Source organism: Oryctolagus cuniculus, chromosome 12 (assembly GCF_964237555.1).
Source record: "Oryctolagus cuniculus chromosome 12, mOryCun1.1, whole genome shotgun sequence".
Lineage (NCBI taxonomy): Eukaryota > Metazoa > Chordata > Mammalia > Lagomorpha > Leporidae > Oryctolagus > Oryctolagus cuniculus.
Window position 1 is genome coordinate 97948905 of NC_091443.1, and position 23773 is coordinate 97972677.

A 23773-nucleotide genomic window follows, 5' to 3' on the forward strand; every position below is an offset into this window, starting at 1 on the left:
TGGGAGGGTAGAGTCCTCAGGCACTGGGACTTGGAGAGTATCAGTAAAAATGCAGAGTCTGCAGCACCAGGGGAAGACAGCAGGGCTGCATGGCTATTTTGTGGAAAGAAAGAAGGCTGAGGGATGGAGACCAGAGTGAGGGGTGATCACAGATTTGAATGAGATGGAGGTCAGAAAGGACATTTTTGCCCAAGGAGGAAAATATTTGATATTTACCATCCTTATCCCTCCCCAATTTCCATATCCTATCTCTCTATCCTCCTTCTGCTTCCCCCCTGGCTCGTCAGATCAGAGAGGGGGTGGCATGATCCAAGTGTGTGTGTGGACTCTTATATGAATAGGTGCAAATACTAACCTCTAAAGTCTTAGTATTAGGAGTGGCATCTTTTGAGAGTTCATCAAATCATCAGGGCAGAGCCCTCATGAATATCATTAGTTCTCTTAAAATGTAGGCTGCCAGGAGCTACCTTGACCTGCTATCATGTGAGGATATACACCGAAGAAACCATTTATACCAGGAAAGGAGCCCTCATCAAATACCACAGACCTTCCAGCATGCAGAACTACGAGAAGTAAGTTTCTGTATCTCATAAGCTAAGTAGAGTGTGGTATTTTGTTATAGCAGCTGTAATATGCTGAGAGATGTGACACAGGCATCTAAACAGTAGCTCACATGTATGTGTTAGCTCATTCTAATGTCAAAGGAAAAGTGCTTCTCTATTGAAAAAAAAAGGTAAGATAATAACAAACTCCCAATATTTTAAGTAGAGCACACTCTTGAGGAGAATTTATAATATCACATAAATAGTGAAATAAGCATATTTCCATATTCACCAAAAGCAATCTTGTTAGTAATGGATTGATTGTAATACTTTTATTTTATTTTATTTTATTTTTTGACAGGCAGAGTTAGACAGTGAGAGAGAGAGAGACAGAGAGAAAGGTCTTCCTTTCCATCAGTTCAGCCCTCAAATGGCTGCCATGGCTGGCATGCTGCGCCAATCCAAAGCCAGGAGCCAGGTGCTTCCTCCTGGTCTTCCATGTGGGTACAGGGCCCAAGCACTTGAGGCATCCTCCACTGCCCTTCTAGGCCAAAGCAGAGAGCTTGGACTGGAAGAGGAGCAAGCAGGACAGAATCCAGCGCCCTGACCGGGACTAGAACCCAGCGTGCTGGTGCTGCAGGTGGAGGATTAGCCTAGTGAGCCACGCTGCTGGCGACTGTAATACTTAATTTAAATAATTACCAGGACCACAATGATAGCAAACAAAACAAAATATTTATTGGTATGGAATAATAGAAGGGATGTTCACTTATACTACAGAAATTCAATAAATATTAGTATATAGAAATAATAAAATAGAAGATTTCCAATGTACACAAATGAATATAAGAACCAATCCAGGCGGAGATGAGTAATTGGTGGCAAAATCTCTGCAGAAAAATCAATAGAGAATAGAGTATCTATACATTCTTCAATTGCCAGTCTCTACGGTTTTTGATAATATAAGAGTAAAGTATCTTTTGGATACATATCAAAATGACTGTAACTTGATATCCAATCCTAGTGTGACCGTAATGTTGATGGACAAACTGTCCATGCTTTGCCTCCAGATGTGAAGTAACAGGGAGTACTGTTTGGGAGTAATGTTTAGGGCCAAGCGAATCATGAGGAAATTGTCAAATTCCTGAGACCAGAAACTGACATGCCCTCCAAAACAAGGTAATGTCACCACTGTCAGTGACAACAAGGCGAGGAGATGCTTTTGTTTCCACAGGACTAAAGGAATACAGTAACGTACTCTTTAAGCAAAAAATACCGCTTCTTTTTGTTGTCATTGACAATTTCTGTCAAAGCCACACCCGTTGGTCAATGCTCAGCATTCTGTAGTTGTCTGACAAATGCTTCTTCATTCAATTCAGGCTGAACAGCAAAAACTCTGCTTCTAGCTGGAGGCAACACTTGTCTGACTTAGCGTGTTACTCACTCCTGGATGTTGCCAGATCTTGTTGGTTATGTGGTGAGAATTGAGAGGTGCCCAAGTTAAGGTCTCAGGCCTAGGTGTCCTTAGGTGGTAACAATAATATGAGACTGAAACAATGTCTTCCATCCTGATGGAGAACAAATCTTGAGTGGATAGGGTAGGACATGACTGGATTTTCTATCAAGATGTTGCTCATTAATGAGGAAAGCTACTTTTATTTGCACCCTTTCATTGTAGCCAGTGCAGGTCCCTGTAGCTCCAGCAGTTCCTGATATCTGAGAGGGAGACAGAGAAAGAGAGAGAAATTCAATAAGAGGTCAGGTCTTGCTGATAGCTGAGTCTGGAGGGATTGCCCAGTAGTCACAGAAGCCAGAGACAGAGAAACATGTGGAGAAGATGAGCTTCAGGTTGACTGAAGTGGGAAAATGATACCTACAAGGTAGAATGCCTCCCTAAACTTAGAGTCCAGCCTGTGATGCAGAATATGGGAGTCCTGCACACTTCTTTTTTTTTTTTTTTATGGACAGGCAGAGTTGGACAGTGAGAGAAAGAGAGAGACAGAGAGAAAGGTCTTCCTTCTGTTGATTCATTCTCCAAATGGCTGCTATGACCGGCGCGCTACACTGATCCGAAGCTAGGAGCCAGGTGCTCCCCCTCCATACCTGCCCTGGTCTCCCATGGGGTGCGGGGCCCAAGCACTTGGGCCATCCTCCACTGCCTTCCTGGGCCACAGCAGATAGCTGGACTGGAAGAGGAGCAACCGGGACAGAATCTGGCGCCCCAACTGGGACTAGAACCAGGGGTGCTGGCACTGCAGGTGGAGGATTAGCCAAGTGAGCCACGGCGCCGGCCTGGTCCTGCACTCTTCTAACTAGAAGCTGGTGATAACACCCATTTTCCTCCTAATCCTTCTCCATGGTCTTGCCAATGCTTTTTCCCATCTCTTAAGGATAGATGTTCCTAGCACCAATCATGCACATTCAGAAAGACAGTTGAAAGCGAAGGGACCTCCTTCAGTAAATTCAACTATTATAATTCTGTGTTTCAGAGGGAAGAATAGGTGACTATGGGAATAGAGTAGATGTGTGAGCCAACGGTAATCTCAGAAACATCCAAGTCCAGTCTGTCCTTTAACAAAAGAGATGTAACTAAAGACATAAGAATTGTTCTTAATCCTTGTCTCCAGCTCTTTTTTAGAAATCTGAAGAATGGGCCGGCGCCGCGGCTCACTAGGCTAATCCTCCGCCTAGCGGCGCCGGCACACCGGGTTCTAGTCCCGGTCGGGGCGCCGGATTCTGTCCCGGTTGCCCCTCTTCCAGGCCAGCTCTCTGCTGTGGCCAGGGAGTGCAGTGGAGGATGGCCCAGGTGCTTGGGCCCTGCACCCCATGGGAGACCAGGAAAAGCACCTGGCTCCTGACTCCTGCCATCGGATCAGCGCGGTGTGCCGGCCGCAGCGCGCCAGCCGCGGCGGCCATTGGAGGGTGAACCAACGGCAAAGGAAGACCTTTTTCTCTGTCTCTCTCTCTCACTGTCCACTCTGCCTGTCAAAAAAAAAAAAAAAAAAAAAAGAAATCTGAAGAATGGAGAGGAGAAAATTCAATCTGGAGGCTTCAATAGTCTTAAGAGGCTGTTGAGTCACCTTGAGTACATAGAAATAGGAATAAGGCCTTAGAGAGAAATCTGGCAAGTGTTTTGTCCAGGAGAAAAAGGAATAAAGTCAAACTCCAAGGGAGTTAACCAAGAGGACAGGAAATTGAACGTTGGCCTTTCCCTGTCCATTGAAGACAGAATCCAGGGTACTGGGTCAAAGCATCCAAGCTAGTTCAAAGTGTACCCAGAGTTTACTAAAAGCACAGCGTCATTTAGAACTGCTCAACAGTCCTCACCTACTTTATCCCATTCCTTTCCTTTCCTTCCATCTATTAAACATGAACTTCATCCCCCCTGGCCTTCAAGTTTTTCATCTTCCCTCTGACAGACTGAGGGAGGTCACTCTCCTTCTCACTTTACTTGCCCAAGGCAAGGAGGCTCGTTCTCAATTAGAATCACTGGAGCAAAGATTGGCCTGGGCCTTGCTTATCTTCTTGGATCTTCATGGGTTTGCCCCGAGTTAACTCACTACAATGAGCTGCTCTATTTTGTGGTCTCATGTTCAATAACTAACTCATTCTCTTTTTTATTTTAATTTATTCAAGTGTATACGTTTCATATATACAGATTTAGGAACATGGTGAGACTTCCCATCCTACCCTTCCCCCTGTCCACACTCCTATACTTCCTCCTCCTTCCTCTCTTATTCACTCTCTCAAGATTTACAATTATCTACTTTCAGTTTACTTTATACTCATAAAATTAATCCTACACTAAGTAAGAGTTCAACAAACAGTAAGAAGAAAAAAAAAAAACAATGTTCCTTAACAATAGAGACAAGGGCTATAAACAACCATCAGATCACAAAATGTCAAATAACTCATTTTCGAGATTTTTACCTGAATATTTGAAATTGGCATTGAGAGATAAAAAAGACAGAAGTTGGTGGAAGTTCCAAGATGATGGAATAGGGAAGGAGCTCACTGAAAGTCCAGGAAAATACAGTTTATTAAAAGTGGAGACAGTGTAGTCTTAGGGAACAGATAGGGAAAAAACAGTAGAGGAAAGTCTTCTGGAATTAGAGGGACACCGTGGATCTACGTGGAGGGCACGGACTCCCACGGTTCGGGACCCCAGCTGCTGTCTCTGCACTAGCGCTGGAAAGAGAGGTGAGACAAAACCATAGTAGCCCGTGACACTGGTGGAAAAGCAGCAGGAAGAACCTAGAGGGAACAAGGCTTGTAGCCCCATGAGGGAAAGTACACAAGCCTAACTAGAAGAGAGAAAAAATAAAAGGGATGGTATGGACACGATTCACTCTCCACACACCTTACAAAAGCGAGTGAGACAATACAGCAGGCGCCATTTTGGACATACATAACAGTTGCACCAGCTTGGGGCTGTGCCCACCCAAGCGGAAAAACCTGACTCTGGTGGGGAGTAATAACAAGAGACTAAGACCTAGTGAATGTGTGGAACTTATGAACCAGGACTGTGAAAAAAAAAAAAAAAAAACACAACGGAGGGTGTGTGGGGTGTGTGGGAGAACTCATGGTTTGGCTGAGATGTGAGTAGTCTTGTTGGGAGATGCCACAAGCTCGGGAGGCCCTGGCTACCCAGTGAGAGACATTGCAGGGGATTCTAAGCTTACACTGAGGACTGCACAGATCTTTTGTGTGGTTCTTGGGACAGAGCAGATGAATATTGTATACACTGGGGATAGCGCTCAGGCACTGATTGCCATCGAGGAGAAGTGTTCAGCTGATTACTTCCCTTCTGATTAAAAAGAGAGAGAGAGAAAGAGAGAGAGAGAGACAAAGAAAGAGGTAGGGGAAAGGGAGATTGATTTACCACGCCAAACCTGGGTGTGTCACCTTAAGCACACCCTTAACCCTGAAGAACTGAACAGAGCTCTCTGGCCACACCAACCACAGACAGTCCACTTAATCTAGAGTCATAGTATAACAAGAAAAGCCACCATAGTGAAAAAAAAAGAAGAAACCAAAGCATATTTCCACAATGCCAAACAACAACGGAAAAATCGAGGAAACAAGAAAAAGGAAGAAAACATGATGCTCCCGAAAGAAAATGACACTCCAATACAAGATTAAGAAGATGATGAGATGGAAGAAATGCAAGAAATGGAACAAAAAATTTATGATAAGAATATTGAGATGTAATCTAAAACAAATGCATGAACTGCTGAAATCCATGAAGGACAAGACAGAAAATTTCTCTTGTAAAAATGAAATCTTGAAGAATCAAAATGAAATGAGGAATTTAATAGAACATGAAATTGAGATATTGAAAAGAAATTGAAATGAAATGAAGAATTCAATAGAACAAATTAAAAACCCAAGTACTGAGAGAATCTGCCAACCTAGATATTATATCCTGCAAAGCTCTCATTTGTGAATGAAGGTGAAATAAAAAACTTTCACAGCAAACAGAAATTGAAAGAATGTGTCACCACTTGTCCAGCCCTGCAAAAGATGCTTAAAGATGTGTTACACACAGAAACACGGTCATCAATACGAAAGAAGGTAAAGGAAGAAAATTTCTCAGTAAAAGATCACAGAAAGTCAAAGTATATATTAGAAATATCTTTGGGAAAATGGCAGGGCAAAGTCACTACTTATCAATAGTCACACTGAACGTTAATGGCCTCAACTCCCCAGTTAAAAGACACAGACTGGCTGAATGGATTAAAAAAGAAACCCATCTATTTGCTGCTTACAAGAAACACATCTTTCCAACAAAAGTGCATGCAGACTGAAAGTGAAAGGTTGGAAAAAGATATTCCACGCCAACAGAAACCAAAAAAGGGCTGGTGTAGCCATCTTAATATCAGACAAAATAAACTGTAACACAAAAACTGTTAAGAGAGACAAAGAGGGGCACTACATAATGATTAAGGCATCAATTCCACAGGGAGATGTAACTATTATAAACTTATATGCACCTAATTACAGGGCACTGGGTTATTTAAAAGATATGTTAAGGAACTTAAAGGGAGACTTAGACTCCAATACAATAGTATTGGGGGACTTCAATACTCCACTTTCAGTAATGGACAGATCAACCAGACAGAAAAATCAACAAGGAAACAGCAGATTGAATCGACACTACAGACCAAATGGATTTAACAGATATCTACAGAACCTTTAATCCTATACTTGCAGAATGTACATTCTTCTCAGCAGTGCATGGAAACTCTAGGATTGAGCACATACGAGGCCATAAAACAAGTCTCAGCAAATTCAAAAGAATCCAAGTCATACAATGCATCTTCTCAGATCACAATGGAATGAAGCTGGAAATTAGCAACTCGGGAATTCCTAGAGCATATGCAAATACCTGGAGACTGAACAACATGCTCCTGAATGAACAGTGGGTCATAGAAGAAATCAAAAGAGAAATCAAAAACTTTTTGGAAGCAAATGAAGGTAACAACACAACATATCAAAACTTATGGGATACAGCAAAAAAGTGTTAAGAGGAAAGTCTATAGCAATAGGTGCCTACATCAAGAAATTAGAAAGGCACCAAACAAATGAGCTATCAATGCATCTCAAGGATCCAGAAAAACTGCGGCAAACCAGACCCAAAACTAGTAGGAGAAGTCAGAATGTCTAAGCTTGTCTTGCTCTACACATTTTTTGAAGCCCTGTGCTTATGTCTAATTTAGAAAATAATATTTTGTGTGAATATTAGAGGGTTGTCTTTTTTAAAACATTCATTTGTTTATTTGAAAGACAAAGTGACAGAGAGAAGGAAAGACAAAGAGTGAAAGAATAGAAACAGAGGGAGAAAGAACTTAAATATACTGATTCACTAGTTAGGAGTGCAGAACTAGGTGGCAGGGACCCAAATATGTGGGTCATCATCCATGTATTTCCCAGAACCATTACTATGAAGCTAGATTGCAAGTACAGTAGCCAGGGTTTGAGGCAGCACACCAATACGGATGCAGGCATCCCAAGCTGTGGCTTGACTGCATGTGCCATAACACCCTCCCTTAAGTTTACCTTTTGACCAATGTCTCTTTATTGTACCATCTAATGAAGTCTGCCTCATTGTAGCTTGAGTGTGTCCCTGAAGTGTGGCTACTGGGTCATGGTAATCCCTTGAACACTGGATCTGAAGGCAAATTTGACTCTAGGTCTGTGAGTGGGATAATGAGGACAGCAGCTATGGGGAAAGAGCAGAGCTTAGAGTACAGCCAAGGAGATGCAGATGACAGTGACTGGTTGGCAATCCATGTGTAATGATAGGAGGATTTAGGCAGGGACAGGCATGCTCTGGAAGCTGGTGAATTTCCCTTCTCCCCCACTTATGATGCTTCCCATTTTGCATGCTCACCAGGACTCTACCAGTCATGTGCCTTCAGTGCTCAAAAAATGCACAGAATGGCTGGACCCCTCCTACCACAGCCCCTTCCCAGGTAGATCACAGCCCAGTGACTCCCACACCCATGTCCTGGTGGCCACACCAGTGACACAGATGAAACTGAAGTTAGGGTACCTATTAGAGACCCACGATTACACTCCCCTACTGGACATCTAGCTCTGCAGCTTTCTCCCACCTCCCTTTGTTCTCTCACTGGCCTAATAAAATACTACGACTTTGCATCTTGGACTCTTTCCCTATTTCTATATTGAAAGAAATCAAGAACCAGGGCACATTCCCCTGCCATTACAAATGGAAAATAGAAGGAAGACTAGACAGAAGTTACTGCAGATGATGGAGAGAACAAATCAGGGAAAGAAAAAATTGGGGGGAGGGAAATGAGGTAAAGCACTCATATATAGAGAGAGCAATACAGAATAAATGCATCTAAGAATAACAGTCGTGATTACCTCTGCACCTCAAGTGGAAATCCAGGGATACGGTATGATAATCTCCATTTGCTAAAATGGCATTTTCTTTGGATCATCTCTTTTCTTAGGACATCGGAGCCCACAGGGTGGGCAGTGACTTGGCTTGCATGGCTGTTGGTAGCTGACCCCTCAATGGTATTATCCTGCTTGGGATTGCTCGCAAGATAGCCATCAGTAACAGGCACTGCAAATGAAACCACAGGCAACAATATCCACTGTTATATGACCTTATTCTTTTGTTTTCTTTTTGACAGGCAGAGTTAGGCAGAGAGAGAGAGAGAGAGAGAGAGAGAGAGAGAAAGGTCTTCCTTCCATTGGTTCACCCCCTAGTGCACTGTGCCGATCTGAAGCCAGGAGCCAGGTGCTTCCTCCTGGTCTCCCAAGCGGGTGCAGGGCCCAAGCACTTGGGCCGTTCTCCACTGCCTTCCTGGGCCACAGCAGAGAGCTGGACTGGAAGAGGAGCAAACGGGACAGAATCCAGTGCCCAATCCGGAACTAGAATCTGGGGTGCTGGCGCCGCAGGCAGAGGATTAGTCTAGTGAGCCGCAGCGCCAGCCAATATGACCTTATTCTGACACACACTTCCACCAAGGTGGACACTGGATAAGCAAAGTGACCTTGGACAAGAAAGTCCAAGGGGCAAGGGAAGCCAATAGAGATGCTTTTGCATTTTCTTATCATTGGCCTTCCTTAGAAATGATTTCAGGATAAGATTGCCAATAGGCAAACCTACTGCTGTTTGACAAAAAAAAATTAAGAAAATTGGAGCAAATGAAAACAAATAGTTCTCAGATTCATAGGACAAAAGCAAGGGCTAATCATACTAGACAGAGGTTGTGCTACTAGGAATGGAGATGTCACCTAAAAATTGAGTTATATAAAAGTCATAGGAAAACCCATAAGAGCAAAATTATAAGGAAAATTGGAGAAGATGAAAAACATGTATCATTATACACTTCATATGAGCATATTATATGTAACATTACTGAAAATAATATGATATATATCATGGAATTCAGGAACATACAAGGACAAATATATTTTGGAGTGTTCTTTAGAAAGTTTATGGAAATGCATATTATGACCACACAGTGCAAGGATTTCAAAAAGTTTCTGTGACATACAGAACTCATGTTTAATTCCATTTTCCATGAACATCTTTTTAAATATTTATTTCCTTTTTCTTTTTAAAAAAGATGTATTTATTTATTTTTATTTGAGAGGGAGAGTTACAGACAGTGAGAGGGAGAGACAGAGAAAGGTCTTCCTTCCATTGGTTCACTCCTCAGATGGCAGCAATGGTTGGAGATTTGCCTGTCTAAAGCCAGGAGCCAGATGGTTGCTCCCAGTTTATCATGTGGGTACAAGGGCCCAAGCACTTGGACCATCTTGCTTTACCAAGCCATAGCAGAGAGCTGGATTGGAAAAGGGGCAGATGGGACTAGAACCAGCATCCATATGGGATGCTGGCACCGCAGGTGGAGGATTCACCAACTACGCCACGAGACCGGCCCCATTTATTTTCATTTCAATGAAAATTCAAGAGTGACAGTTACACAGAATGTCAGAGTGAGAGGGAGGAATCAACCATGTACTTTTTCACTCCCCAAATATCTGCAACAGCTAAGAATGGGCTAGGCCAAACCTAGGAGCCAGGAACATTATCTCAGCCTCCCACATCCAGGGCAGGCACCCAACTAACTGAGTCATCACATGCTGCCTCCCAGGGTACACAGTAGCAAGGAGCTGGATCAGAGACAGAAGATAAATTTGTACCTAGGTACACTGACAAAGAACATGGACAGCCCAAAGGGGCAGTTATCCACTATGCCACAACACCCATGGCATTCCATGAACATCCTGAAGCACTCGCAGTGTCATGTGTGTGTGTACATACTATATCAAAAAATGACCTTAACTGGGGTTTTGGAAATTTGGGCTCCTGCATTCTGACAGCTTTCACAATAGGTTGGAAATAAAAAAAAAAGATTTAGGAAGAGTGAGAGAAATATATGTTGTCAGTAACACAACCTGCTATGCACCAGATAGAAAGCACAGTATGGTTGGTGTCAAAATCTGCAAAGCCCTTTCAAAGCACCCTAGACTGCAAAGTCTTGCCTCGAACCTACCATTGCTCAGCCAATTATCCCTTGAATGTGAACAGGAAGAGAGTGACCTTGAGTGTGAACAGGAAGAGAGTGACTGAGCCAGTGGGTGAGCTGTGCTGGTACTGTGAGAATCCAAGGAGAAGTAAAAGATCAGGGGAAGTAAAGAGGAGTTGGGAGGGACAAGGTATCATGGCACATGTGGCAGAGAGTATGTATGCCTGCCTCTCACTGAGCACTGGCCAGGAGCCCTCTCCCAAAGAGTCAACTGGTGGTCACTGTCACATGAGACATATTCCTCCTCCTGAGCACACCAGTCCCCTCCTTTCTAGAAGGTAGGCTGCAGCAGACATAAGCCACAGGCAACCATAGAGGCAGGGAAAAGGATGGACAGGATCCAGGTAGGATGGGCAGGAGGGTCCAAGGCTCAGTTGTAAGGAAATCTGAGCAGAAGTGGATCACTGTGGGCAAGAAACTGGGACATGCTATGGAGATGAGCGGAGCTGATAAATTCCAGGAAGAGTCAGAAACGAGCCCGATCACTTCATGTATGAAGGCTCCTGTTCATTTCAAAAAGAGAGGGGACCAGAAAATAAGTTGAATTAATCAGGAAACCAAGGTGAGGGCCTAGAATGTACACTGACAAGAATATGGCTCTCACCTTGTGGCTGAAAGTGTCTGACAGAGGAAAATTGGCTTAGAAGGGAATGTTGAGGAAGCAAGAATGAAAGGAGAAAGAGAAAGAAAGAAAGAGAAAGAGAGGGTGAGAGTGAGAGAAAGAGAGAAAGGAAAGAAGGGAGGGAGGGAAGGAAGATAGAAGGGAGAAAAAAGAGCAACAGAGGGAGAAAGGAAAAATAGAGAGAGAGACAGAAAAGGGAAGGGAGGGAGGGAGGGATGGAGGGAGGGAAAGTAAGTCAGTCACTTGTCTTATCAAAGACAGTCCCTGGGAAGTTACACTACAAACATGGTTGATTTGCACGTGGAACAAAAGTACAAGATCACTTTGTTAGTCTTCAACTATATGCAAATTAAACGACGAGTCACTAAACACCTAAAGAGGATACTGAGCTATTCTTAGCCAGTCACTCTGGAAATTATGGTGCTTAATAACAGCACAGTCTGAAATGGGGGATGAGATATAAATGCCAGTGATAAGTAACTTGGCCAAGTTCAACATAAAATACTTGGGAAGCCGATGACCTGGAGGCAGAGCGGATGCTTAAAATCAGGCATTGGCTCACTTTACCATGTTACAGCACTGCAGACTTCAACTTGACCCTCAGAGAACACGACGGGGTCTGAATTGTCTCCTTCACCCATACACAGTGAAAATCCATGTATCAATGGAAGCTTCCTGTGGCCTTTTCTTTCTTACCTTTGTGGAGCAACAACTGGTTTCTTGAATCGATGTTTTCTGCAAAGCTGCAAGTGCTGGAGGAATCACTATGCCTGGCCTCATTGCTACCAGAGGCTAATTGCGGATCCACTGGGACTTGAAGACAGGTGTATCCCTGTAGTCTCACCCACAACTCTGCATGTGAGACTGGCACCTTTGACAGGTGACAACCTAGTATTCCATTCAAGTGTTTCTGAGGACAAGCCTTCAATGTGCCACCTGAAAGGAGAGGAGGGATTTAAGTACAGACATGAGAGTAAATACTGGGTGATGTGTACATGAATTTGGACAAACAGGAAGCAATGGCTGCAGACTAAATGATGATGGTGCCTTAACTCTATCGTACAACTCCCTGAACACAATGTGCCTTAGGCTCGGTGTGCAAAACTACACTGAATGGCAAGGGGAGAACTGTGTAGGGTACATGTCCTGTTTTCACACAGGGAGATCATTATGAACTTGGCCAAATTTCCTTGGGAATACTCACTAGCAGAAACAAACAGGCAGAAGTGTGGCACCTGCACACGACCCCAGTCACTGCCAGCAGTGCGGCAGGTGCAATCCACAAGTGATGGCATGGTTAAAGATGGATATGGACACGCCACTGGGCTGAGCAGGAACTCAGGCTGTTCTGGTTTGGGCAGCTTCAGACAGACCCTGGAGGTGCGGAAGGGAATAAGAAATTAACAAAAGGAGCAATCTTCCCACGACCTTCCTGGCTTAAACAGCAGGGCAAAGGTTCTGTCACCAAAGGAAAGGGAGCCCATCCAGTGGCTCACTGCTTGATCAAGCTGAAGCCTCACAGTGGGAGTGCAGACAGAGCCCGAGACTGAGGGACAGGGGCAGTGAGCTACTCAGGAAAAAGGCTGTGCCACCCACCATTGGCACCCTCTCCACTGATACTAATGAGCCAAACAGAACCTACTACTGGTCATGTGAGAAACCAATGAAGGCATGAAGTGTGCAGGCTTCAGTCACAAAGATGCACCTGCTGAGGAGGTGCTTTAGCACCCCAGGTTTCTCACCCCAGCCTGTTGCCCACCATCTGACGAGGTCAGGTCCCATCTCATTTTGTGTTATCAGTGGAAGGCAAAAATACACACGGGCAACAAGCTGAGGGCAGAAAGGGATCACCCTGCCTTGAGTGTGGCAGGGCAGTGGCCAGGACTGACCAAACTCCCTGAGTAGGCTGGTTGACCTGCGCTTGCCCTGTAGTTAATCCAAGGGAGAGAGTGGGGAAAACAATGGAAACTTGCAGGTCGCTCACATGATAAGGAATAACTTTGTTCCTACAAACATTCGGCTATGGGCTTGAGGGGTAACGGTGAGTCACCCCAACACATGCTGTTTTCTCCCTGGAGTTAGATTCCCCAAGTGTTGAAACAAAGTAAGCAGTAACAGAAGTTGGAGACTTACTTGGGTTTGTTAGGACCAAGATAACCTGCTACCTTCTCTTCGTACATCTGGTACACTACAAATAAAAATCAGACAGTAAAAGGCACATTAAGATCCCAGTACAAGTAACTGTGTCACACAGTGTCTGACTGGAATGCTACAGGTAAATTTACATGCATTGGGAGAGTGAGTGTCTGACTCAGGAATATCAAGGGAGGCAAAAAAAGGTAAGTCTTTTTGTTTGTTTGTTTTTTGACAGGCAGAGTGGACAGTGAGAGAGAGAGACAAAGGTCTTCCTTTTCCATTGGTTCACCCCCCAATGGCCGTTGCGGCCAGCGTGCTGCGGCCAGTGCACCGCGCTGATCCGAAACCAGGAGCCAGGTGCTTCTCCTGGTTTCCCATGCAGATGCAGGGCCCAAGCACTTGGGCCATCCTCTACTGCACTCCCGGGCCACAGCAAGAGAGCTGGACAGTAAGAGGAGCAACCGGGATAGAATCTGGCACTCTGACTGGGACTAGAACCTGGTGTGCTGGTGCCACAGCAGAGGATTAGCCTATTGAGCCACGGCGCCATCCAGTTTTTTTGTTTTTTAAAGATTTATTTATTTATTTATTTATTTATTTTTTGAAATGCAGAGTTAGAGAGAGAGAGAGCGGCCATTAGTTGAAGTTGAAGCAGCTGGGACACAAACTGATACCCAATGGGATGCCAGTGTTGCAGGTGGTGGCTTAACCTGTTTTACCACAATAAGGACCACAAAAGGGTAAACCATAAAGACACCAGCTAGTCTACCTTCCTGGGAGCCAGGGGATCCCACTCTCTTGGTTTCTCTGTGTTTTGGCAGGATATCACGTACACTTACTCTGTCCTGGGTGTGTGCAAACCCTTAGACTACCTTAAGAACCCCCCACCCGCCCATGTCACAACCACCAGTAGCTTCAGTGGCCTCCGGGAGGCAAGGCCGAAATCCAGTCCTCTCCCATCCGGTGTTCAGGTGCCGGTGACACACCATTTTGTGTGTGTGTACTGCCACTGAACAGAGCCATCAAGTCTATAGAGCCTCTGGTCCACTGGGACTTCTGGAGCCACCCAGAAACCTTCTACATCAGCAGGCCCTCTCAGGCCGAAGGTTTAAATACAGAGCCTGGTGGTGGGTGGTGGAACACTGACGATTGGGTAAGCTTTCTAGAGGACTCATGAACTTACTCATCCACGTGGTTTACTTCAGGGATTTCTAGGAGCCAGAGGTGGATGAGGACACCTGGGACCATGGCCAGAAGGGAGTGCCAATCAGGGCATGAATCTCAGGGGAGACAGCAATTGGCACATATGTCCTTTGCTCCTACACCACAGTCCAGACAGGTACCTCACTGGTGCCTCACCGGTGGGAGGCCCAGAGGCCAGTGTGATGTTGCTCCACCTGCCTTGGGTACCATGACCTGAGAGCACAGCCAAGTGGAGCCAGGCAAGACCTAAGAATCAAGGAATCAACCAAGTGAGAGACACCAACGCATGAATGTCACACAGGAGAGGCCTTGGGCCTCACAACTCCACAACTCTCAATGGAGGAGGTGCTTAGGATGACATGACATGAAATGAACTCATGGTGGAGATCTCAGGGGATACAGGTATAACTCAAAGTCCAGGGGCTGAACCAACCAGCAGACCCGCACTGACCAGAGAGATACTCCAGACGCTACAAGCTGGGGACTCACACCATTAGGCACGGTGCCTTGCTTCAGCCCATCACATTCTGCCATACTGATTCAGGACAAGCGGCAGCAGGGTGGACACATGGCTATGAACTAGAGAGACACTGTGAGGCTCAAAGGAGCACATTTCCATGGGAGTACTCACCATCATGGCCAAAGCCTCAGGAACATGCGAGAGCTGGGAGCAGCGGATTTCAGGGGGTGTCTCCAGGTTGTGTAGGAAGCAGGTGGAAGGCTGCTGTAGTGCACCCTGCGTCCTAGCCAACCTGAAGCACACAGGCTTGCAGGCAGCTGCCCTGGAAGAGCCTACCTGGCAGGCTGTATCTCAGGGCCAAACATTGTGTCCCAACTCAGGGGGCCGGCCCAAGCCAGAAACCAAAGTGAACATGGATATGGCAACGAAGTGCCCCGCGGGACCTGGCAGGCTGCGTGTCAGGCAGGGCCAAACTGTGTGACCCACACCCCAGACTGCAGGACCGACCCGGACACCGCAGTGAATGTGGATATGCTTCACACCCACCACCCATGGGGTCTCACAAGACCGCCCCTCCCTCCACCCGCTCCCCCCCCTTCAGGCGGCCCTGTGTCTCGGGACTCAGCCTCGCGGCTGGCTCCGCGAAGGAAGACTGGCGCTGTCCAGGGACGAGCCCCAGTGGCTCAGCGGGGACACCGTGCCCCGGGAGGACTCACCGAACATGTCTATGGTCTGGAAGATGTGGCATTCCTCCCGCCGGAGGCCCCAGGCGCTGTCACAGACCTGGAGGTAAGCCACGGCCACGTGCCCGGCCACAGGACACGGCCAACGGGGTCCCGCGATGGCTGCACATGGGACAGGGAACTGCCCCAGCCGGGGCAGCTCGAGTTCGGGCCCGCTGGGGTGGGAAGGAAAACCACAGCAGGGTCACCAACGCGGCAGGTGGTCGACCCCCGGGCCCTGCCTGCCGGCCCAGGGAAGCCAGTGCGTGCGTGGCTATGGGCACGTGGGCCCCAGAGGCGGTCCTCGTCCCCCGCCACAGGCCAGCTCTCAGCTCTGCAGGGGTTGCTGGAGACAGCCGCGGACTGAGCCGCAGACACGGCCGGGCCGGGCCGGGCCCGGGCCCGGGGCCGGGGCCGGGCAGACAATGGACTCGGACCCCAGAGCTCTGACCCCGCCCAAAAGCACTCCAGGACCCTCGCAGGAGCTCTGGCGGCACGCATCGACTGCCCAGGCCGCACCTGGCACCACCAATGCACCTGGCTTGTCGAGGTGGGACAGCCCTCTGGCCACCGTCAGAACCCCTCCCCCACCACAGTCTGCCTCCGCAGCCTCTGTGGAGTGGCCCAGGATTCCCCGAGGACCCGTCCGTCCCCGTGCCGCCCACCGAAGGCTGAGTGATGTGGTTGGGTCGTGACTGCGGGCCAGCCTCCGCGTGGAAAGCGGGACAGCCGCCCGGACCGCAGGACGTCCTACGGGGCCACTGGGTGTGCAGGGATCCCGGGACGGCCTCCCCAGGGGTGGGGGCAGGCCACAGCCCCCTCCGTGTCACTCGCACGCTTGGAGGCCGTGCTGCCACCGGGCCCATAGACACACGGGGCCGAGGGGGGCAGTGGGTGTGCGGGCACCACGCGGCCCAGCCCTGGGCCTCCCGGGATAGCGGGGAAGTCTGCCCGGGATCCCAGCCCCGGGGCGGGGCCTTCACGGGGTCGGGAGACCTACCTGGGCAGGGCAGGACCTAGGGAAGGCCGCTCCCGATCCAGAGCCGTCGGGCCGACTGCGAATCGAATGAGACAGGGAAGGCCCCACTGAGGACTAGGCTTACCCACGCACAGGCCAGGACGTCCACACCCCCTAAAGGACGGCCCGTCGTCTTGGTGGCTCGAGGCTTGCCTGGAGGCAGGGCGCTGAGTCTCCAGGCACTGGCCTGGACTGGCGCCCGCCTGCCATGGGGGCTCTGGACCGCCTTTCAACCGCCCCACCTCACGGGGCAGGGCCCTAAGGAAGCCTTCACACGCACCGGACCCCAGCTCAGTGTCCCGGGGCGCCCATCTCCACCCTGGGCTGCCGACAGCAGAAATCTAACCCCGACCCACACAATTCCAAGGGCAGCGTAGGCGGGACAGCGGACTCTCCCTGCCCGCCCTGCCAGTCGCTGGGCGGAGGACACCCAACACCCACAGGACCCCTGGGTCTCTCAACTGCCGGGCTTCCCAGAATGCCGTGGTCGCTGGGAGAGGCGTCGAGGCCGGCGACTCAGGCCTCCCCCCGGCACACGGAACACCCAGGGCACGCAGAGCTGTGGTTCCAGAGCGCTCTGGCGCTCGGCGCTCCGCCAGCTGATGCGAAAGCCAGGGACCACTTGTCTGCTTGCCACAGCTGGGAGCTGCGGCTTTCAGGGGCTGTCTGCGGGTTGGCAAGGAAGCAGGCTGAAGGCTGCTGGCGTGGACCCCTCTTCCTAGGCAGCCTGTGAAGCGCGCAGGCTTGCGGGCGCTGGCCCTGCCCTGGAATAGCCTCTGGGGCCGCAACCACGTGCCCCGCGGGACCTGGCAGGCTGCGTGTCAGGCAGGGCCAAACAGTGTGACCCACACCCCAGAGGCAGGCCCGACCCGGACACCGCAGTGAACGTGGATATGCTTCACACCCACCACCCATGGGGTCTCACAAGACCCGGGCCCTGTGTGCCGGCCCCCCCCTCCACCCGCCCCCCCGCTTCAGGCGGCCCTGTGCCCCGGGACTCAGCCTCGCGGCTGGCTCCGCGAAGGAAGACTGGCGCTGTCCAGGGACGAGCCCCAGTGGCTCAGCGGGGACACCGTGCCCCGGGAGGACTCACCGAACATGTCTATGGTCTGGAAGATGTGGCATTCCTCCCGCCGGAGGCCCCAGGCGCTGTCACAGACCTGGAGGTAAGCCACGGCCACGTGCCCGGCCGCAGGACACGGCCAACGGGGTCCCGCGATGGCTGCACATGGGACAGGGAACTGCCCCAGCCGGGGCAGCTCGAGTTCGGGCCCGCTGGGGTGGGAAGGAAAACCACAGCAGGGTCACCAACGCGGCAGGTGGTCGAGCCCCGGGCCCTGCCTGCCGGCCCAGGGAAGCCAGTGCGTGCGTGGCTATGGGCACGTGGGCCCCAGAGGCGGTCCTCGTCCCCCGCCACAGGCCAGCTCTCAGCTCTGCAGGGGTTGCTGGAGACAGCCGCAGACTGAGCCGCAGACACGGCCGGGCCGGGCCGGGCCCGGGCCCGGGGCCGGGGCCAGGCAGACAATGGACTCGGACCCCAGAGCTCTGACCCCGCCCAAAGCACTCCAGGACCCTCGCAGGAGCTCTGGCGGCACGCATCGACTGCCCAGGCCGCACCTGGCACCACCAATGCACCTGGCTTGTCGAGGTGGGACAGCCCTCGGGCCACCGTCAGAACCCCTCCCCCACCACAGTCTGCCTCCGCAGCCTCTGTGGAGTGGCCCAGGATTCCCCGAGGACCCGTCCGTCCCCGTGCCGCCCACCGAAGGCTGAGTGATGTGGTTGGGTCGTGCCTGCGGGCCAGCCTCCGCGTGGAAAGCGGGACAGCCACCCGGACCGCAGGACGTCCTACGGGGCCACTGGGTGCGCAGGGATCCCGGGACGGCCTCCCCAGGGGTGGGGGCAGGCCACAGCCCCCTCCGTGTCACTCGCACGCTTGGAGGCCGTGCTGCCACCGGGCCCATAGACACACGGGGCCGAGGGGGGCAGTGGGTGTGCGGGCACCACGCGGCCCAGCCCTGGGCCTCCCGGGATAGCGGGGAAGTCTGCCCGGGATCCCAGCCCCGGGGCGGGGCCTTCACGGGGTCGGGAGACCTACCTGGGCAGGGCAGGACCTAGGGAAGGCCGCTCCCGATCCAGAGCCGTCGGGCCGACTGCGAATCGAATGAGACAGGGAAGGCCCCACTGAGGACTAGGCTTACCCACGCACAGGCCAGGACGTCCACACCCCCTAAAGGACGGCCCGTCGTCTTGGTGGCTCGAGGCTTGCCTGGAGGCAGGGCGCTGAGTCTCCAGGCACTGGCCTGGACTGGCGCCCGCCTGCCATGGGGGCTCTGGACCGCCCTTCAACCGCCCCACCTCACGGGGCAGGGCCCTAAGGAAGCCTTCACACGCACCGGACCCCAGCTCAGTGTCCCGGGGCGCCCATCTCCACCCTGGGCTGCCGACAGCAGAAATCTAACCCCGACCCACACAATTCCAAGGGCAGCGTAGGCGGGACAGCGGACTCTCCCTGCCCGCCCTGCCAGTCGCTGGGCGGGGGACACCCAACACCCACAGGACCCCTGGGTCTCTCAACTGCCGGGCTTCCCAGAATGCCGTGGTCGCTGGGAGAGGCATCGAGGCCGGCGACTCAGGCCTCCCCCCGGCACACGGAACACCCAGGGCACGCAGAGCTGTGGTTCCAGAGCGCTCTGGCGCTCGGCGCTCCGCCAGCTGATGCGAAAGCCAGGGACCACTTGTCTGCTTGCCACAGCTGGGAGCTGCGGCTTTCAGGGGCTGTCTGCGGGTTGGCAAGGAAGCAGGCTGAAGGCTGCTGGCGTGGCCCCCTCTTCCTAGGCAGCCTGTGAAGCGCGCAGGCTTGCGGGCGCTGGCCCTGCCCTGGAATAGCCTCTGGGGCCGCAACCACGTGCCCCGCGGGACCTGGCAGGCTGCGTGTCAGGCAGGGCCAAACAGTGTGACCCACACCCCAGAGGCAGGCCCGACCCGGACACCGCAGTGAACGTGGATATGCTTCACACCCACCACCCATGGGGTCTCACAAGACCCGGGCGCTGTGTGCCGGCCCCCCCCTCCACCCGCCCCCCCGCTTCAGGCGGCCCTGTGCCCCGGGACTCAGCCTCGCGGCTGGCTCCGCGAAGGAAGACTGGCGCTGTCCAGGGATGAGCCCCAGTGGCTCAGCGGGGACACCGTGCCCCGGGAGGACTCACCGAACATGTCTATGGTCTGGAAGATGTGGCATTCCTCCCGCCGGAGGCCCCAGGCGCTGTCACAGACCTGGAAGTAAGCCACGGCCACGTGCCCGGCCGCAGGACACGGCCAACGGGGTCCCGCGATGGCTGCACATGGGACAGGGAACTGCCCCAGCCGGGGCAGCTCGAGTTCGGGCCCGCTGGGGTGGGAAGGAAAACCACAGCAGGGTCACCAACGCGGCAGGTGGTCGAGCCCCGGGCCCTGCCTGCCGGCCCAGGGAAGCCAGTGCGTGCGTGGCTATGGGCACGTGGGCCCCAGAGGCGGTCCTCGTCCCCCGCCACAGGCCAGCTCTCAGCTCTGCAGGGGTTGCTGGAGACAGCCGCGGACTGAGCCGCAGACACGGCCGGGCCGGGCCGGGCCCGGGCCCGGGGCCGGGGCCAGGCAGACAATGGACTCGGACCCCAGAGCTCTGACCCCGCCCAAAGCACTCCAGGACCCTCGCAGGAGCTCTGGCGGCACGCATCGACTGCCCAGGCCGCACCTGGCACCACCAATGCACCTGGCTTGTCGAGGTGGGACAGCCCTCGGGCCACCGTCAGAACCCCTCCCCCACCACAGTCTGCCTCCGCAGCCTCTGTGGAGTGGCCCAGGATTCCCCGAGGACCCGTCCGTCCCCGTGCCGCCCACCGAAGGCTGAGTGATGTGGTTGGGTCGTGCCTGCGGGCCAGCCTCCGCGTGGAAAGCGGGACAGCCACCCGGACCGCAGGACGTCCTACGGGGCCACTGGGTGCGCAGGGATCCCGGGACGGCCTCCCCAGGGGTGGGGGCAGGCCACAGCCCCCTCCGTGTCACTCGCACGCTTGGAGGCCGTGCTGCCACCGGGCCCATAGACACACGGGGCCGAGGGGGGCAGTGGGTGTGCGGGCACCACGCGGCCCAGCCCTGGGCCTCCCGGGATAGCGGGGAAGTCTGCCCGGGATCCCAGCCCCGGGGCGGGGCCTTCACGGGGTCGGGAGACCTACCTGGGCAGGGCAGGACCTAGGGAAGGCCGCTCCCGATCCAGAGCCGTCGGGCCGACTGCGAATCGAATGAGACAGGGAAGGCCCCACTGAGGACTAGGCTTACCCACGCACAGGCCAGGACGTCCACACCCCCTAAAGGACGGCCCGTCGTCTTGGTGGCTCGAGGCTTGCCTGGAGGCAGGGCGCTGAGTCTCCAGGCACTGGCCTGGACTGGCGCCCGCCTGCCATGGGGGCTCTGGACCGCCTTTCAACCACCCCACCTCACGGGGCAGGGCCCTAAGGAAGCCTTCACACGCACCGGACCCCAGCTCAGTGTCCCGGGGCGCCCATCTCCACCCTGGGCTGCCGACAGCAGAAATCTAACCCTGACCCACACAATTCCAAGGGCAGCGTAGGCGGGACAGCGGACTCTCCCTGCCCGCCCTGCCAGTCGCTGGGCGGGGGACACCCAACACCCACAGGACCCCTGGGTCTCTCAACTGCCGGGCTTCCCAGAATGCCGTGGTCGCTGGGAGAGGCGTCGAGGCCGGCGACTCAGGCCTCCCCCCGGCACACGGAACACCCAGGGCACGCAGAGCTGTGGTTCCAGAGCGCTCTGGCGCTCGGCGCTCCGCCAGCTGATGCGAAAGCCAGGGACCACTTGTCTGCTTGCCACAGCTGGGAGCTGTGGCTTTCAGGGGCTGTCTGCGGGTTGGCAAGGAAGCAGGCTGAAGGCTGCTGGCGTGGCCCCCTCTTCCTAGGCAGCCTGTGAAGCGCGCAGGCTTGCGGGCGCTGGCCCTGCCCTGGAATAGCCTCTGGGGCCGCAACCACGTGCCCCGCGGGACCTGGCAGGCTGCGTGTCAGGCAGGGCCAAACAGTGTGACCCACACCCCAGAGGCAGGCCCGACCCGGACACCGCAGTGAACGTGGATATGCTTCACACCCACCACCCATGGGGTCTCACAAGACCCGGGCCCTGTGTGCCGGCCCCCCCCTCCACCCGCCCCCCCGCTTCAGGCGGCCCTGTGCCCCGGGACTCAGCCTCGCGGCTGGCTCCGCGAAGGAAGACTGGCGCTGTCCAGGGACGAGCCCCAGTGGCTCAGCGGGGACACCGTGCCCCGGGAGGACTCACCGAACATGTCTATGGTCTGGAAGATGTGGCATTCCTCCCGCCGGAGGCCCCAGGCGCTGTCACAGACCTGGAGGTAAGCCACGGCCACGTGCCCGGCCGCAGGACACGGCCAACGGGGTCCCGCGATGGCTGCACATGGGACAGGGAACTGCCCCAGCCGGGGCAGCTCGAGTTCGGGCCCGCTGGGGTGGGAAGGAAAACCACAGCAGGGTCACCAACGCGGCAGGTGGTCGAGCCCCGGGCCCTGCCTGCCGGCCCAGGGAAGCCAGTGCGTGCGTGGCTATGGGCACGTGGGCCCCAGAGGCGGTCCTCGTCCCCCGCCACAGGCCAGCTCTCAGCTCTGCAGGGGTTGCTGGAGACAGCCGCGGACTGAGCCGCAGACACGGCCGGGCCGGGGCCGGGCAGACAATGGACTCGGACCCCAGAGCTCTGACCCCGCCCAAAGCACTCCAGGACCCTCGCAGGAGCTCTGGCGGCACGCATCGACTGCCCAGGCCGCACCTGGCACCACCAATGCACCTGGCTTGTCGAGGTGGGACAGCCCTCGGGCCACCGTCAGAACCCCTCCCCCACCACAGTCTGCCTCCGCAGCCTCTGTGTAGTGGCCCAGGATTCCCCGAGGACCCGTCCGTCCCTGTGCCGCCCACCGAAGGCTGAGTGATGTGGTTGGGTCGTGCCTGCGGGCCAGCCTCCGCGTGGAAAGCCGGACAGCCGCCCGGACCGCAGGACGTCCTACGGGGCCACTGGGTGTGCAGGGATCCCGGGACGGCCTCCCCAGGGGTGGGGGCAGGCCACAGCCCCCTCCGTGTCACTCGCACGCTTGGAGGCCGTGCTGCCACCGGGCCCATAGACACACGGGGCCGAGGGGGGCAGTGGGTGTGCGGGCACCACGCGGCCCAGCCCTGGGCCTCCCGGGATAGCGGGGAAGTCTGCCCGGGATCCCAGCCCCGGGGCGGGGCCTTCACGGGGTCGGGAGACCTACCTGGGCAGGGCAGGACCTAGGGAAGGCCGCTCCCGATCCAGAGCCGTCGGGCCGACTGCGAATCGAATGAGACAGGGAAGGCCCCACTGAGGACTAGGCTTACCCACGCACAGGCCAGGACGTCCACACCCCCTAAAGGACGGCCCGTCGTCTTGGTGGCTCGAGGCTTGCCTGGAGGCAGGGCGCTGAGTCTCCAGGCACTGGCCTGGACTGGCGCCCGCCTGCCATGGGGGCTCTGGACCACCCTTCAACCGCCCCACCTCACGGGGCAGGGCCCTAAGGAAGCCTTCACACGCACCGGACCCCAGCTCAGTGTCCCGGGGCGCCCATCTCCGCCCTGGGCTGCCGACAGCAGAAATCTAACCCCGACCCACACAATTCCAAGGGCAGCGTAGGCGGGACAGCGGACTCTCCCTGCCCGCCCTGCCAGTCGCTGGGCGGGGGACACCCAACACCCACAGGACCCCTGGGTCTCTCAACTGCCGGGCTTCCCAGAATGCCGTGGTCGCTGGGAGAGGCGTCGAGGCCGGCGACTCAGGCCTCCCCCCGGCACACGGAACACCCAGGGCACGCAGAGCTGTGGTTCCAGAGCGCTCTGGCGCTCGGCGCTCCGCCAGCTGATGCGAAAGCCAGGGACCACTTGTCTGCTTGCCACAGCTGGGAGCTGTGGCTTTCAGGGGCTGTCTGCGG

At 53.9% G+C, this 23773-nt stretch overlaps 2 protein-coding genes across 2 annotated transcripts in view; both read right to left on the bottom strand.

Moving 5' to 3' along the window:
- Positions 1-23773, bottom strand: part of LOC127482730 (monoacylglycerol lipase ABHD2) — a 709665-nt gene that overhangs the window by 188868 nt on the left and 497024 nt on the right. The gene's annotated exons all lie outside the window — the stretch shown is intronic.
- On the bottom strand, positions 1259-16814 carry LOC138844724 (neuroblastoma breakpoint family member 4-like). Its single transcript, XM_070054496.1, has 7 exons — positions 16759-16814; positions 15753-15934; positions 13371-13425; positions 12442-12611; positions 11934-12173; positions 8433-8637; positions 1259-2258 (listed from the first exon to the last, which is right to left on the bottom strand). The coding sequence occupies exons 2-7, from the start codon at positions 15757-15759 to the stop codon at positions 2198-2200; spliced, it is 738 nt and encodes a 245-aa protein (XP_069910597.1). The 5' UTR covers positions 15760-15934; positions 16759-16814; the 3' UTR covers positions 1259-2197.

Coding starts and splice junctions, on each gene's coding strand:
- LOC138844724 (XM_070054496.1), bottom strand. Junction 12,174..12,441: donor CTGCCTGTTTGTTTCTGCTA/GTGAGTATTCCC, acceptor CTCTCCTTTCAG/GTGGCACATTGAAGGCTTGT. Junction 2,259..8,432: donor TTTCCACTTGAGGTGCAGAG/GTAATCACGACT, acceptor TCTCCCTCTCAG/ATATCAGGAACTGCTGGAGC.